This window comes from Lucilia sericata, unplaced genomic scaffold (genome assembly GCF_015586225.1).
Source record: "Lucilia sericata isolate MDLA Ls3-8-SP2 unplaced genomic scaffold, ASM1558622v1 Contig005947F_arrow, whole genome shotgun sequence".
Taxonomy (NCBI): Eukaryota; Metazoa; Arthropoda; class Insecta; order Diptera; family Calliphoridae; genus Lucilia; species Lucilia sericata.
This window is the reverse complement of record NW_023997645.1, coordinates 2,704-19,246: the sequence shown is the minus strand read 5'-3', so window position 1 is coordinate 19,246 and position 16,543 is coordinate 2,704. Positions and strand designations below refer to the sequence as shown.

At 33.3% G+C, this 16,543-nt stretch overlaps 3 protein-coding genes and 2 pseudogenes across 3 annotated transcripts; 2 read left to right on the top strand and 3 right to left on the bottom strand.

Annotated features, from left to right (window-relative positions):
* Positions 1 to 132: 132 nt before the first annotated feature.
* LOC119615576 (transmembrane protein 184C-like) lies at positions 133 to 1,827 on the bottom strand (the record flags this gene model as incomplete). The annotated part of the gene is made up of 4 exons (XM_037971588.1): positions 1,525 to 1,827; positions 1,185 to 1,462; positions 266 to 401; positions 133 to 204 (listed from the first exon to the last, which is right to left on the bottom strand). Coding segments are annotated over exons 1-4 (789 nt in total), but the record flags the coding sequence as incomplete, so codon positions are not given.
* A 1,439-nt stretch (positions 1,828 to 3,266) lies between these two features.
* On the top strand, positions 3,267 to 4,988 carry LOC119615575 (methyltransferase-like protein 17, mitochondrial). The gene is made up of 4 exons (XM_037971586.1): positions 3,267 to 4,159; positions 4,222 to 4,437; positions 4,499 to 4,785; positions 4,844 to 4,988. Exons 1-4 carry the CDS (start codon positions 3,371 to 3,373, stop codon positions 4,986 to 4,988), a joined length of 1,437 nt encoding a protein of 478 aa, XP_037827514.1. The 5' UTR covers positions 3,267 to 3,370.
* Positions 4,989 to 5,116: 128 nt separating this feature from the next.
* On the bottom strand, positions 5,117 to 8,272 carry LOC119615578 (annotated as a pseudogene).
* Positions 8,273 to 10,344: 2,072 nt separating this feature from the next.
* On the top strand, positions 10,345 to 11,220 carry LOC119615577 (annotated as a pseudogene).
* A 1,679-nt stretch (positions 11,221 to 12,899) lies between these two features.
* On the bottom strand, positions 12,900 to 16,250 carry LOC119615574. The gene is made up of 4 exons (XM_037971585.1): positions 16,055 to 16,250; positions 15,762 to 15,993; positions 13,217 to 13,327; positions 12,900 to 13,125 (listed from the first exon to the last, which is right to left on the bottom strand). The coding sequence occupies exons 1-4, from the start codon at positions 16,143 to 16,145 to the stop codon at positions 12,900 to 12,902; spliced, it is 660 nt and encodes a 219-aa protein (XP_037827513.1). The 5' UTR covers positions 16,146 to 16,250.
* Positions 16,251 to 16,543: the final 293 nt, after the last annotated feature.

Genomic DNA, 16,543 nt, shown 5'->3' with positions numbered 1-16,543 from the left:
AAATCATCTGCTTCAAAGATTTATTATTTTTATAATAAACTAAAACGTTTAATAACACTCCTTGGCTAATAATGAAAATAAATTAAGTAATTAATAATAATTTCTCATGGAAACGTTTTTTTTTGTACTTACAAAAATGAAAAAGAAAACTACCGCTTTAATGCACAAGAATTTTGGTATAGGTTTCATGGGTTTTAAATCCTCCTGTTAAGAAAATTATTTTTTTAATTGTAGGTTTTAAATATTTGTTTATTTAATATCCTACCTTGTTGGCTTTATAAAACAAAACGAGACAATACATGGCTACGAATTGTGAGATATTGTTGATAACAACTATATAGGGAAATGCTACATTTCCGGCAAAAGTACCTTCTCCATAGACACCGCATAATTCGCAAATACTAAAAATACATTTTTTTTAAAGTTTTATTAATTATTTTTTTATTTGATTATAAAGCCACCTGAAGATTAAATAGTACAAAAACTTAAAAGGCGAATTTCATAAATAACATTTTCTTTATTTGGAAGGAAAGATCATCTACATGAGGAAACTCGGTTATTTTAGGTGAGACAACATAATGACTTGCTTGTCTAAACAGTTCCAATTGGCATGTCATCTACCAAATTACCTCAACTATCAGAGAGAAGATCCACTTCCCTGAAACTTCCTCTCTCAATCTCAATCCCCCTTTTCCTAATCTTAAATTGTTTACATCCTGTTTTGGATTATCTAATACTAACTTTTGAAGGTAATCACAATGAAAACCATGAGTCTCCGAGTGGGAGTATATCTCATAGTACACACCCCTTGTAAACTAATATCAATTTCAATATAATCATTATTTAAAAATACCTTCCTAACATGGTACGCAGTTTCGAGTAAAATGAAATTTTAAAAAATCTTACAAACGATGGAAATTACTAACTAATCGAATAATTGTATGTATATTAATCGTCAATACTCGGTATCTCGTACATATGTTTGTTAAAAAGCAAAGAATTTGATGACCACTTAAGGAAAATAGCTAAACGTTAGACAATGTTACGACAAACAATAAAATCAATTGAACAATATATGAAATATATTTGAATGTAGAAAAAAAATTAATAATAGATACGCAATACATGCAAAACGTACATAAATATTATCATTAATTGAACTTGAAAATTGCAAAAATACTTACACCGCTATGAATGTAGTTATTGGCCGCACCACAGTATATTGTAAAATACCATGTTTACAATTATGTATAAATTCTCGACCCATGGTCCAGGGACGAATGCAACACATAGGAAAGAAATGATGTACTTGGGATCTATACATCATGGTCGCTTCCAAATCCATGCCCAAATTTAAATAATTTAATAAATAGACCATAAAATTATAAATCACATAGGCCTCATAGCACTCACGTAACGAATCGGCATAGATTGAATGTTTCGGAAAGAATAAACCAATCCACTGAAAAATATTTAAATATAAAATCCTGGAATAAGCTGTTGGTGTACTTAGGGAGTACTTACAGCATTTAAGGCATATATGGGCACCATCCACAATATGCGTATGATGTGTTTTTGTAAAATGGGTTTTGTAAAGTGTACAACATGCTGAATAATATGCCAAATTGATATGGGCACTGCTGATAAAACAAATAAGCCACCAATTAATATCAATTGATCACGACGCTGAAAACCATCCTTGACGGAATTGATAATGAGCAGAGGCACTACGATTATCGCAAATATGCCATAGGTTATAATAAGTAAAGGTCGTATCCAGATACGCCACTCCTCGCAGAATCTTCGCAATGAATAATTCTGACACATATTCTATTCTATTCAAGTTTCGAATTGATGTTTGTTTTCCTCTCTGCTCAGCTCTGCTACGGCTGTTGCTGCTGCCGCTACTGCTGTGTGTATTTGTTTCCTTTGTTGTTGTTGTTTTTCTGCCAAAGCGATTGTATTACTTTTAACTAAAAAAAACCTTTATCTCTTGCGAAAATGTATTAACAAAAAAAAAAAAAAAGTTTGTGTGAAAACTAGTAATTTATAATTTTCAGAGTTTTTAATCTGTATTTGATTGAATGTGCTAAATGTTTCTTTTTTATTTTGTTGGTGGTATTTTAATTGGTGTTAAATTTCTAATTGGTTGGCACAGTATTTGTTGTTGTTTTCTTCTTTTTTTTTTCTTCCTCTATTTTGCTTCATACACTGATTTTTTCTCGGTGGCACTTTTTTTATACTAATCAATTTTTTCTCTGGCACTTTTATTACACAAATACCGAATGTAATACATTTTTATGATATTTTCTTTAACTTCTCCAACTTTAGAACGTTTTAATTAAATTTTCAAATTTTTCTACACAAAATAAACAATAATTTTCTTTGTTGTTTAGTTGAAAATATCAAATATTTTTCGCGAGAATAGCGGAATATGAAAAAGTTTTACTTTCGTTCAGATTTGTTATGAGCTGTCCATAGAGTATGGTTGCCAATGTAACGGAAATTAGAAAATTACCAAAATACTATTTAAAGGCCTTTAATGCAATGAAAATTTAATGAAAAATTAAGAAATTTAGGATTTTGTATCTGCAAGAAATCGAAATTAAAAAGTAAAAATTTATCCTTTTACTTAAATGTTATAAAATTTAAAAGAATGCATTCATTCTCTTTAATATCGTACCAAATTCATTACACAAAATATTAAATTATATATCGCCGCATAGACGGCTTGGTAACACTGTAAAAGGAAAACTTAACGATAAAATATCATTGTTGCTTATAATAGTATTAATTATAAACTACTACCTTTAAAAAACAAGACAGATTCAAATATATGTACAAAATACGAAAGTATAAATAAATATTTAAATCTAGTTCTAATCAGAATTTAAAGTTCTTCTAGTGCCTCTAGTACAGACAACAATTTCATTCTGCTAGGTTTACAATCAAAAATAAATTAAAATACGAGATGGTTTGGATATTTAGGTTTATATATTGGTTATACTTTGTGCATTGGTCCTCTATTTTAGATAAATATTAATATTTGTTTAATTCATACTTTTAATAAATTTAGAAATGTTATCTTTGGTGCATTTTATCGATAATTTAATGATTAATTTTCTGTTGACATTCTCACTGAATATACCCCGATTGTAAACAAACAAGACGAAGGCAAATTCATGCAGGATGACGACATATACATAAACAGCAGATAATTGTTTACAAAAGTCTATGACGGCTGTCAAACTCCACCTACGGCTGGACTTCACCTTGTGTGGATTCGCCTGACAATCAGCTGTTGGATTTTAATTTCCCCATTCTTTCAATTCTTTCAGTGTTTAGGGAATAAATAATTAATAGAAAAAATATGAATTTATCTATGAAAAACATTACAAAACCTTTACAATTAATGGTGTTTAAACAGTTAAAGCGAAATACTAGCAAAATCGCGGTAGAAGTTGACGAAAATGTATTGCGTAAAATAGAAAATGATGAAGTAAAAGCTAGGCAGCATCCCGGAGTTATGAAATTTAATCGCACGCTCTTGCCGGCTAATATCGAGAAAGCTCTGCAAAAGGTAGTGGGTGACTTTCCCATAAAAACTCTTATGGAGGACGGTAAGAAATTAAACCAATTCATAGCATCCCGTCATCCACCAGCAGAAGCAGAGGAAATTAATGTAAAAGTGAAAAAGATTATGGAGGAGATAGAAACTATAATGCCGCTAGAACAAATGGGAAATCTCAGCGAACAGGAACGTAAACAATGGGAACAGCGAAGAGAACAATTATTGCAAAGACGTTTAAGGGAACGAACATTTGCCTGGAAACCGGTACAGTATGGAGAATATGAAGCACTGGTGTATGCAGTGGCCAGAGGGGCACATGAGTATGGTGTCTTAATGCGCATATTACAGGAAATCAAGACACGTGATTCGGAATTTAAGCCACAAAGTTATTTTGATTTTGGTTCGGGTGTGGGCACCGGTATGTGGGCCAGTAGTAGCCTATGGAAAGATTCCATATTCGAATATTTCAATGTTGACAGTTCCAGGCATATGAATGAATTATCCGAATTAATTTTAAGGGATGGCAATGAAAATCAACAAATGACTTTGAAAAATGTTTTCTATCGTCAGTTTTTGCCCGGATTAGAAGTAAGTAAAGTTTGTAGGCTTTTTAATAAAGAATTTAATGTTTTTATTTTATTCTTTTGCAGACCAAGTATGATTTAGTTATATGCTCCCATTCCTTGTTCGAATTAGCCAGCTCAGAAAACCGTTTAAGTGTGATATTAAATTTGTGGAAGAAATGTGATGGTTATATGATTATAGTAGAAGAGGGCACAAGACGTGGTTCCCAATTGGTAAATGAGGCCAGAGATTTGGTTTTATCCTTTGAAGAGCATAGTTTAGTGGGTCATGTTTTTGCACCGGTAAGTAGAAAATTCCTAAATAGTGAAACAAATATGTAAATGTTACTGTTTTAACTTCTAGTGTCCACACGACAACATTTGTCCGCGCCTTTCGAATCCGGAAGATCGTACTCCCTGTAATTTCGAAATTAATTTTGTGCCAACAAATTTAAACAAAAATAGCAAACGTACAGCAACAGCCAGATTTAGTTATGTGATACTTAAAAAAGGACTACCAGAAGATAGTACAAGAGCATGGCCGAGAATAGTACGTCCTACACTATTACGTTCGAAACATGCCATTTGCAGAATGTGCACGTCAGAGGGCAAATTACAAGAAATTATATTTACCGAATCTAAACATGGCAGGTTAGTGGAATTATTCTAGGAAATCATGTTCATTTAATAATATTTTTTAATATTACAGACCCGCCTATAGATGTGCCAAAGCTGGTCGTTGGGGTGATCGTTTGCCTATAACTATTGGTGAACCTTTCGAAACCATGACTAAGACAAAAGCTAAAACTGTAACTAATACAAATCCTGAGGACTGTGCCACAACAACCTTTTAAAGAAGAATAATAAGACTAAGTTAAAGTAGTTATAAGAATGTTGTTAATTAATATTTTGATCCTGTAAATAATAAAACTAAGAAATTTATTTTATTAAGAAATGATATATTTTTCTTCAAATTTAATTAGAATTTTTATTTAAAAATATGGACAATATCTGTATTAAAACTAAGAAACCATCATACATACTAATAAGCAGCCGTACATAAACTAATCATATGTATTTGTTCGCATGTATTCCTCATTCAAATGGTCAAAAACAAACTTAAAACTAAAAATTCTTAACATAAGAAAATATCTAATAATATATTAAATGTTTACTACTCAATTATAATGCAAAAATAATATGGCATCTATAAGATTGCCAGTTAACATGTAACGTTTTTTGACTGTCTAAAATTTGTTCTTTTATATTTTTCCTATAGTTCATATTAACCACACATGGCACACATTGATACTGATGGGCTAAATGTTTTAAAGAGCCATACATATGACCCATACGATTCCACCACAAAAAGGGCGATTCATCGAGGCTGCAGTAGACATCGGTGCGATAACGTTTCAAGTCGTTTCTACACTATTGGGCAAGGTCGTGACTGGCTGTTCCACTGGAGTTTCAGTTAAATCGAAAAATAATTCTAAATCTGTAGGAAAAGTAGAAATTTTATAAGTGTTTTGCTTTTTAACGATTGTGAAGTAAGTAAACATACTAGATTTTTTTACTGCATTATTGGTATTTGTAGATTTTACTCGATTTTGTGTGGATCTGGGTGAAGAAATACTTGGCGATATACCTTGTGATTCTGTAATCTTATCGTATTTGCTGGTTTAAATTTTAATGCAATATTTAAATTGTTGATGTTTATTAAACGATGAAATCTAGGATCTAATAATGCTGAAATGGTTAAGTGATTATCCGATAAGACCCTGAAAATAAAGAAGATGGCCAGTAGTGGTTATGATGATTAAAAACGTGCTTTAAAATGTTTGCCAATTGTTAACCCAGAGACCAAAGTGTGTAGTCCTTACTACAAGATTGATCTGAATCCGAGTTTTCGAGATATCGTGTCATAAAGATTGAAAAAACCCCATTTTTGGCATTAGTTGAGACGTTATATGACAGTGATACCCTTGTTTATAAAATTATTTTATGCTATCTGAAACTTTAAGTTAAGATATCTCGAAGAAGGAAGCAGATATAATAGAGATGAGAGCTTTATTTTAATGTCGGCAGATTAGACTTTCAGATGCCATTTATAAACGATGTTGCCTTTGGTCTGTTATAACATCTAAAATATTACCACAAAAGGGGGTTTTTGAATGCTTATGAAACAACATCTCGAATACCTAATGTAATGAGTAAATTCTGATGTCAGTTGTAGTCTTTGGCTTAAACATTTGTTGGCCTGTGTTTAACATTTAGCTTTAATACTTAAATACTCACAATTTATGAAGTGTATTACTGATGGTGTTTTTAATAATTTCCACAAATTGTCATCACTTTCATGTATGGCCAGCTTTTTCGTTAAAACCTTAGATGTAATCGGTGACAACATACTACTCAGTGGTATATCTTCACCCTTTAATGTATCCAAAGTCACCTAAAATCAAACCAATTTATATTAATAAATAAGCAATAAATAAAAAAATAGTTTTCGTTTTAATCCACTTACAGAAAGTGTACTTAGTATATCATAAAGACCTTTAGCCGAGGGCTACTAAAACTTCTAATTCCTCAGGCCAAAATAAAGTTTCCGCAAAAAACTTTAGTAACTCATAATAAGTCCATGGGAAGTCATCATTTAGGGGGGGAATTTCAACTTCCTAAAATTGACAAAAATAACAACAAAACAATCAAAAAAGAAGATTAATACTAACCTTGGAGTTAATTTCCACATTATAACGCATTATAGTATCTTTGATTCCTCAATAATAGAGGCTACAGCTGGTAATGCTATAACATTTTTAATACAATGATTAACAATTGTATCATACGAGTAGATAATGGGTATATCTGCAAAAAAATTGGTTTTTTTAACTTTTCGAATATTACAACTAAACTCAATCTTACCTTTTCCGTCCAGAAAATGCTTTAAATAATCATCATCACAATTTATTATGGCCGCTGTACAATTTTGTAAATTAAACTCTTCAAATATTGTATCAATTGCGGTAAATTTATTATATTCTATGGTACAATAGATCTGATTTACCCAAATTATAAGCGGGTGCATCTGTGGTATAGTTAAAAATATTGATAGAAAGTTTTTCTGTTCCACATTAGACCAAAGTTCGAAACCCAATGAATAGGGTTTAATTTGTGAATGAACTTTTATTTGATCCGTTAGAGTGGTATATTTATCACTGTGCAATTCTTTTATATACAATTCTATCTGGAATAGGATTTCATAAAATTTGACAATTTTTTTAAACATTTGCAAACCGTCTTTACTTACCTTTTTCGCTGAAGGTATGGACACATTACCACATATAGTTCGAATAAATTTCGACATGCTGGCATCAAATAAACTCTCCACATTTCGTAAGTCATCGACCACCAGATTTGTTAGCGCCTCTTGCAATTGATAATTATCTATTGTTGCCAAATCTGTGGACATATTATTGACAGTACTAATGCGATATTTCCGTTCCACATTACGATTACTACTACTGCCACCCACCTGTAGCAAATCACTACAAGTTGGTTTGACATCGTTGGCACTGCTAACTTCGATTTTTGTAAAATGATTACTGTCCACTATGTCATCGTCTTCATAAGTCATCGGCACCACGGTTTCATACAATATCGAATGGTCATCGTTGCCGCTTACAGAGGCATCATTCGAATAGGTGTCATGCTGCTGCATCATCGAGTTATGATATTCAACTTTAATTTTCGGTTTCTTATCGACCGGTTCACGTTTGATTTTCATGCCGCCCGCCCCACTGCCATTAAGTGACATTTTTGTTTGTGGCTTACGCGGTGGCACCTGTATTCCGTTGTCTTGTATGATTTGATTGAAAACCTCCTTGTGACGATATTGCAGATGAGCACGTAGATTGGTGGTATTGCCGTGATTAGTTAAAACCTTATGACAAATAAGGCAAACTACATTTTGTTTTGTTATTATGCAGTTGTCTTCATTTGTCGGAAATCCAAAATGACGCCAGTACACACTTTTCATTTTGGGACTGTGTAATTTAGCAAATTTTAGCTGTGCTATATGTGGGGTCACCGGAGGATCTTGCAAAGGATCCGACATTTTTTCCACAATATTTATGTTTTCGTTTTTACTGTTTTTTAAACTGTCAACACAAATTTTTTTTATAAAAAATAGATAATTTTCTTTTCGTCTGCAATCGCGTCATCGAATTTTATCAATATCGACAGGGCTGTCAACTTGTTCAGGGTTTGAAAAGCACTAAAATGAAAAAGGCTCATATTTTTCATAACATAGATTTTAGTACTGTGGTTTAGAAACACTTTTTGTAAATAATTCGAAAAGTCCTGAATTAATGTACTTATGTATAGGGTTCTATAAATCGACTTTCGAATAATCGAACAATCGACTTTTTGTCGAAAAAAGTCGAAAAGTCGAAGTCGACTATTTGTTCCAAAAAAGTCGATAACTCGACTATCGTCTATGAAAAAAGTCGAAAAGTCGACTTTGTAAATAAAGTCGAAAAGTCGGAAAGTCGAAAAAAGTCGGAAAAAGTCGAAAAAAGTCGAAAAGTCGAAAAAAGTCGGAAAAAGTCGAAAAGTCGGAAAAAGTCGAAAAGTCGGAAAAAGTCGAAAGGTCGAAAAGTCGACCATTTATAAAATACTAAAAGTCGAAAAGTCTAAAAGTCGACTTTTAAATAAATGAAAAAGGTCGAAAAGTCGAAAAATCGACTTTTCATAAAATGGAAAAAGTCGAAAGGTCGAAAAGTCGACTTTTAACTAAATGCAAAAGTCGAAAAGTCGACTTTTCGTTTCAACTATAGAACCCTACTTATGTATGAGAATTGTATTTACTTTTTGCAATTTTTTAATAATAAATCTTTCTTTATAAATACAAAATAGCAATAAGTAATAAAATGTAAACAAAATTATAAATAATGTTGATATTGCCAATGCAATAATCCAAACGGATCATTCGACTTTTAACAATACAGGAAAAGCCCAGTATAACGACAGATATATTTTCAGGCCCTTTCGTTAAATCCAAAAATTGTTTGTATAGGAATTTATTCTCTAAATAAATGCCTTTATCACTCTGGTATAATTGTGCTAGATTGAAATATCGTTATATATATTAATTTGTAACAATTCAGGGTTTCTGCAAGAATTTTCATTAACTTTTATCACATAGATTCAGGTTTTTACTTTATATATAATTAAAGTGGCGCTTTGTAACTAACGACTTCGGATACACAATTATAGTTTCTCACAGATTCAGATTCCGAATATTGTACTCTAACTAGTTCGACAGTCAATTTATATATACATATTTTAGAACATAGTCCCCCAGAAATGAATGTTTGTATTTTTATGCTCTTGTTGGCAAATTCGTCTATGATCGTGTTGTGTACATGTAAATAGCCGAAAATCTTCGTATTCTGAAAAATTATGATTTTTCGACTAAATTCGATTTATTCTGTGCCTGTGCTCTGTAGTTTTCGAGTCGAGAAAAAACATTGAAAGAGTCTCTCCCTTGTTAGTTCTATGATTCAGATAATTTTTAAATTGAACCAAAACATATTTGAATTACGTGTGTTCACCCGATGTTTTTGTCGATTCGAAAGTTACAGAACACAGGCACTGACTAACAGTAAATTTTATTTTAAAATACATTTTTGTTAAAAATTCATGAATCTACTAGTTATTTTTTTCAAAAAACTTTAGTTATCGGTTACTTACATAGTTGCATTTTTCGTACCCTATACCTACACAGGGTTGTATGTTAAGTTCGAAAATAATCGACTGTTATTCGAAAATGTTTTTTTCGACATTGCTAAGTTGGCTGCACTTTTCCTTTTTGATTCGTTGTTGGGAAGAAAAGGTTTGTAAAAAATTTCTGCTGGTGATTTTTTTAAAAAATATGTAAAAATTAAAAAAGTTTTGGTTGAAATTTCAATGAAATTAAATGAAAGAAGTGCCTACTAATAAACTAAGCATAAAACATAATGGATTTTAGTAAAGAAAAATGAAAATTTGTGTTAAAATTTCATGAGACAACCACGTGGTGTTTGAACGAAAATTATTTTTGTTTTTTTTTGTGGTTATATGGAGAATAAACGTAAATGTGTTCCTATTAAGTGAATTTGTATTGTAACGTTATTAATCAGTGCGTATTTTTGTTTATAACTATTGCAGACTAAACAACAAATGGGTAAGGGAAATAATATGATTCCAAATGCTCACTTCCACAAGTGGTGGCAACGTCATGTTAAGACCTGGTTCAACCAACCCGCCCGCAAGATCCGCAGGCGCAATAACCGCATTAAGAAAGCCAAGGAAGTCTTCCCCCCGTCCCGCTGCTGGTCCCCTCCGTCCCGTAGTCAGATGCCCCACCATCCGTTATCACACCAAGTTGCGTGCTGGTCGCGGTTTCACTTTGGAAGAATTGAAGGTAGGTGTCTAAATATTGACACACTTTTCCCCCCAACCAGCAAGATGTAAACATTAAATATTTTTGTTTGTCTCTTTAGGGTGCCGGTCTTACTGCTGGTTTTGCCAAAACTGTTGGCATCGCTGTTGATCGCAGACGCAAGAACAAATCCATCGAATCCCGTCAACGCAACATCCAACGCTTGAAGGAATACAAGAGCAAATTGATTCTCTTCCCCATCAACGAGAAGAAGATCCGCAAGGGTGAATCTTCTCTTGAAGAATGCAAGTTGGCTACCCAACTTAAGGGCAAGGTTATGCCTATTAAGAAGGAAGAACCCACCATTGAATTCCGTGAAGTTACCAAGGACGAGAAGAAATTCAAGGCTTTCGCTACTTTGCGCAAGGTATGGATGGCCCTGCTTTTTTTTTAACATATTACTATTTTTCTTTAAACTAAATGTTGGGACAATTTCATTAATTTTTGTTTACTTTTTTCTATTTTAGGCTCGTTCTGATGCTCGTCTTGTTGGCATCCGTGCCAAGCAAGCCCGTGAAAACGCTGAATGAAAATGAAGAAAATGCCAAGAAGAAGTAAATTAGTAATGGTGTTTAATAAAACTATAGTTTTATAATAAAAAATAGTATATGTGTAAATTTTTTTACATTTAAATTGTGTGTTGTTTTGTAAATATAGAAAGATTTTGACCACCATGTCTAATGATGTTATAAGAAGGTATTAGGGTTAAATAAGACAGTTTCTGGCATGTAATAGAAAAAATTTCGGTATTTTCATAAGCGTACACAAGATTCTAATTGGATTTGGTTATAATCGAGATATTTCTATGCTGTATGTTTACCGTGATATAGATCATGTAAATATTTTGTTGATAAAACGATTATCAAGGGGCTATATTCAAAATTACTTCCGGTTCTAAAGTGAAATTGAGAATTGTTTATAATTGTAACTACCACCGTTAAAGAAGATAATTTATGCAGAATTTTGGATATTTTTCGATTTTTTATTTGTAAATTTTTTGTAAAAATTAATCACTTAAAAATTTTCTTCGATGTTTTACGTATTCCTTTTTTAAATTGCCTTTGGTGCATCAGTTAATTTAACATAATATAAGTACCATTGGTTAGTGCTGTGTGAGTTAAGAATTAATTGTTACTGGAGATTTCTGACTGGTCGTCGAAAATTCGAATATCGAAGCAAATGTCTGCTAAAGCAGGCAATGGGAGAGATGATGTTCTACGGATTCTTCGTCGTCCTGGCACCTGCAGAAGTCGTAGGGTAGGCCAAGTTTTCTTACATGGTTCCCAAATAAACAGTGTCCTGCGATGACAGCAGCTAGATTGCTGAGATTAAGACGACAAAATTGAAGGAGATATGGCGTGCATTTACTATCTAAATTTGGTCATATCATTCTGGCAATAGTGCAAGTTGGCTCGTTGTGCCATATTGTCTTCATAAATTTTTTTTATCCAGTTGTTGTTTGCATGTTTTTAACGGAATGTTACAAAAGATATCTATGTTCCTAACGGACATTGAGGCGTCTATTTGCGCTAATTCATCAGCCACACAGTTACCAATCAAATTACCGTACGTACCCATTTGATCACGTCTATTGAATGTCTCGCTATTCTATTTAAGGAAGCCCAGTATTCCTGGACTAGCATGGATGTAATTTATACACCAATCAGAGATTTGATAGCAGTTTGGCCATCGGTATAATTTGCTCTTATTATGGCTGATATTTTAGCCTGCATAGGACTACATTCATTCTGTATTCTAAAACTTATCCTGATCCCAAATTCAAGGATGAAAATGCCGTTTCCCACTCTTTCCCCTTTTTTTGGAAAAGGTCAGTGTAAACAGAAAGAGTTCTCCGGGAGTAGTATTCCTTCGCTGCACAGTTTTCGAAGGTTGTATAACCGAAATTTCTGTGGAGTGCAGTAGTCAATATCTTCTCTGTAATACTTGCGTGGCTGTATGGACGTACATATATCAAAAGGACTGTATATATTGTTAAACAAAAATGACTAAATGTAGGTATGGTAGGAATAAATTGTTAAGATAGTATTTACCGACAAAAACGCAAAACAAATAAAAAGTAAGAAAACATTTTAAACAAATTTCTGTACATAATTATTATGTATGTATTTTCGTTTAATTTTATTTAATAATAAGACGGAATTTATAAGTAAGAAGCATAAAGTATTGATATTTTTGGCACAAATTCTTAAAGTTTTTCTCATTATTATTTTTTTGGAAAGAAAAAATTATACATAAATTCGTTTATGTTACAATTAAAAAACTAATTGCATATAATATCGATTGATTTATTGGCGTTAGCAGGATTTTGTTGCGTATAAATACTACCCTTGGCCAAACTTGATTGAGGTCCTTTACATAAATCTGCATTATGACCATAGGCTTTATAAGCACGTTCCGTGCGCATGGTAGAATCGGCGCCATTGGCAAGATTTCTTTGACCTTGACAAAAGTCAGGATTTGCACCATTCCAGGTGACATAATCGGCTCTGAAAAAGAATTATAAACAAACCAATATTATATTGTTCATCAAATATAAATTTATATGCAATACACTTACAACAATAAACCTTCATTTGCTCCTTTGCTAAACTGGCATTGGGACCATTTGTCTGTATACGACCCATTAAAGATTTGAAATCCTTACATAGTTTGTCTGTGGCGGCATCTGTTTGATCTCGATGTGAGTGCCTGTGTTTGGTGATTTTTTAGTTTAAAAGGCATATTTAGTAGAATTAGTTCATAGAAATATTTTTTATACATTTTATACATAATTTACTGTATAATTTATTTTGTAAATGTCGTTCGTATACAAATCGTAAACATTTTACATCAATTAACTAAAAGTTATTCCCCTTTCGTAGTAATTTCTTATGATACTCTCGCTTACCAACATGTACCCACTGTGACCTCATTTACCACGAGATATTTTAATAAATGGTAACGATGGGCAGAGGAGGGTTTTCGAGGGGGGAGAAGGGGGGGTGGCGGAAAGCGCCAGAGGGAAGGGGGAAAACAAGGGGGGAGGGGGAACAGAAAGGGACGGGGAGCAGCAGCCGCGGCCCAGGGGGAAGAAGAAGAAGGCAAGAGGGGGGAGGACAAAGGAGGCGGCAAGCGAGCGAGCGAGCGAGCGAGCGAGCGAGCGAGCGAGCGAGCGAGCGAGCGAGCGAGCGAGCGAGCGAGCGACGAGAGCGAGCGAGCGAGCGAGCGAGCGAGCGAGCGAGCGAGCGAGCGAGCGAGCGAGCGAGCGAGCGAGCGAGCGAGGAGCGAGCGAGCGAGCTAGCGAGCGAGCGAGCGAGCGAGCGAGCGAGCGAGCGAGCGAGCGAGCGAGCGAGCGAGGAGCGAGCGAGCGAGCGAGCGAGCGAGCGAGCGAGCGAGCGAGCGAGCGAGCGAGCGAGCGAGCGAGCGAGCGAGCGAGCGAGCGAGAGCGCGAGCGAGCGAGCGAGCGAGCGAGCGAGCGAGCGAGCGAGCGAGGAGCGAGCGAGCGAGCGAGCGAGCGAGCGAGCTAGCGAGCGAGCGAGCGAGCGAGCGAGCGAGCGAGCGAGCGAGCGAGCAGCGAGCGAGCGCGAGCGAGCGAGCGAGCGAGCGAGCTAGCGAGCGAGCGAGCGAGCGAGCATCGAGCGATCGAGCGAGGAGCGAGCGAGCGAGCGAGCTAGCGAGCTAGCGAGCGAGCGAGCGATCTATCGAGCGAGCTATCTGATCTAGCGAGCGAGCGATCGATCTATCTAGCTAGCTATCTATCTATCTATCTATATCTATCTATCTATCATCTACTATATCTATCTATCTATCTATCTATCTATCATCTATCTATCTATCTATCTATCTATCTATCTATCTATTACTAATACATCTCATTATTACATTCAAAGAGGAGGAGCACAGTCTTTCAAACGTTGTCTTATCCGTTAAATATGATCAATGTAATAAAAAATCTCAAAGATCATATTTTTAAAATTTGGTTTTGCAAATAGTCTGACTTAACTAAATTTAATATTGGATCCAATGATTACGATATGTATACGACATAATTATAAAATATTACGATCCATATATTATTTAAAATGATCTAATGAGTCAATGAAGTGAAAAAAGCATGCAAATATGTTGATATTTATAAATCATAAAATATACGAAAAAATACAATATTAAGTTTAAGATTTTTAATGATATACATATAATATTAACTATTTTTTAACTGTGAACTTTTAATATAACTTTTAAAATATGTAATTAAATTAAGTTAAATTTTTTCTACTATATATTCCTGATTAGTATAATTTTGTAAACTCTTAGGGCAACTATAAATCTTTTATAATAAAAATATATATAATTTTCTATATATTTATTATAATTTAAATGGCTACTAATGTGTATATAAACTTTTAAACCTGATATTTTAATAAATTTACAATAAACCGATTAAAAATTTTAAAACTTAGGACCTTAATATTTTAAATTTTAAAAACTTCTACGTTTTTATAAAGATATAATTTTAAAATTTAAAAAATAAGGTGCATTTAAAATACATTTAATAAAATACATACATTTAAAACAAAAAAATTTAAATAAAAGTTACTGAAAGAAATTCAAATGTCATACTTTAACGTATCGGATTTATCTCGAGAATGTAGGGATAATTTATCCCAAAGTATAGCTGTTACTGGATAAGTTCCACGTATAAAATCATTAGCGCTTATTTTATTATTTGTACGATAACGATCTAAAATACTTTTTGTGGACATGGTAACCGATGAGAGTTTCAAAGTTGAGCTTACAGATGGTATTATGTATTCGTTATCGTTAATATTATCAATATTCGTTGTATCCGTTTTATCGTCTTTAAGTGCCGGGTTTACGTTGATTACAATTTCTTTGCGTAAATTGGCTTCGCTTGATTTTAAGATTGAGGTTAAGGGTTTGCTATTTTTGTTTTGTTAATAACATTTTTATTGTAAAAATAAAGCAATACGAGTATAATGAATTAAAGGTTAAAGCAAAATAAATAAGTTTTCCAAAAATAACAAAAAATGGAAAGCTTTATGGAAAAATGTTATGTATGATGATCAGTTACATATATAGTTAGCTATAAGTGTAATTTTTGTTAATAATTATCACATCTTACCTACTAACACGACCCGATATATTGCCTAAGCCGTCAAGTTCCTCTTGTTTATATTCCAAAGTTGTTGTGTGTGCTAGCTTTGGGGTCTTTTGGAGTTTTTGCTGTTCTTCCTCCTCCTTAACTATTTGTAATATTTGCATAGCCCGATCTTCAGCATAGTTAACCGATTCCAAAGCCATTACCAATATATGATCAACTATTTGTGGATATTTTTCCTTAAGATGAAGTTTGACTGTAAATTTATTAAACAAATTTTAACTATTTTTAAAATTTATTATTAAATTTTTACTTACTGGCCTCTTTTTCTTCCTCAGTATACTCTTTCGGACGTAATGGTATAATTTTAATTTCATCTTCAATTGTTGGTTTAACACCACCGTTCATTTCATTATGTGGTCGATTGGTAAGTTTTGGTGGAGGAGCAAAATCTTTTTTTATATAACCTAATGAAATCAATTTTTCCGAAGCCTTTTGTACATTATTATCGGCATTTGCTTAAAACATCCAGTAATAAAGTTTCATCGGCTTTGGGGAATATAGTTTTCATATATCTGAAGAAAAATTAGAGATCTCTGATTAGAAATATTTCATATAATTAGTGTAGAAACAAAATAACGACGACTTGTAAATTCTTTTTGGTCAAAACGGAGTCTCTTTGATTCTACTTGACAGTTCGCGTGTAGTGAACTACCACGTAAACCAAATTCTTTTTAGGGAATTTACTGATGAGACAATTCATTATATTGCATAAATTATCGGGCCATATTCGACTCTAGTTGCCT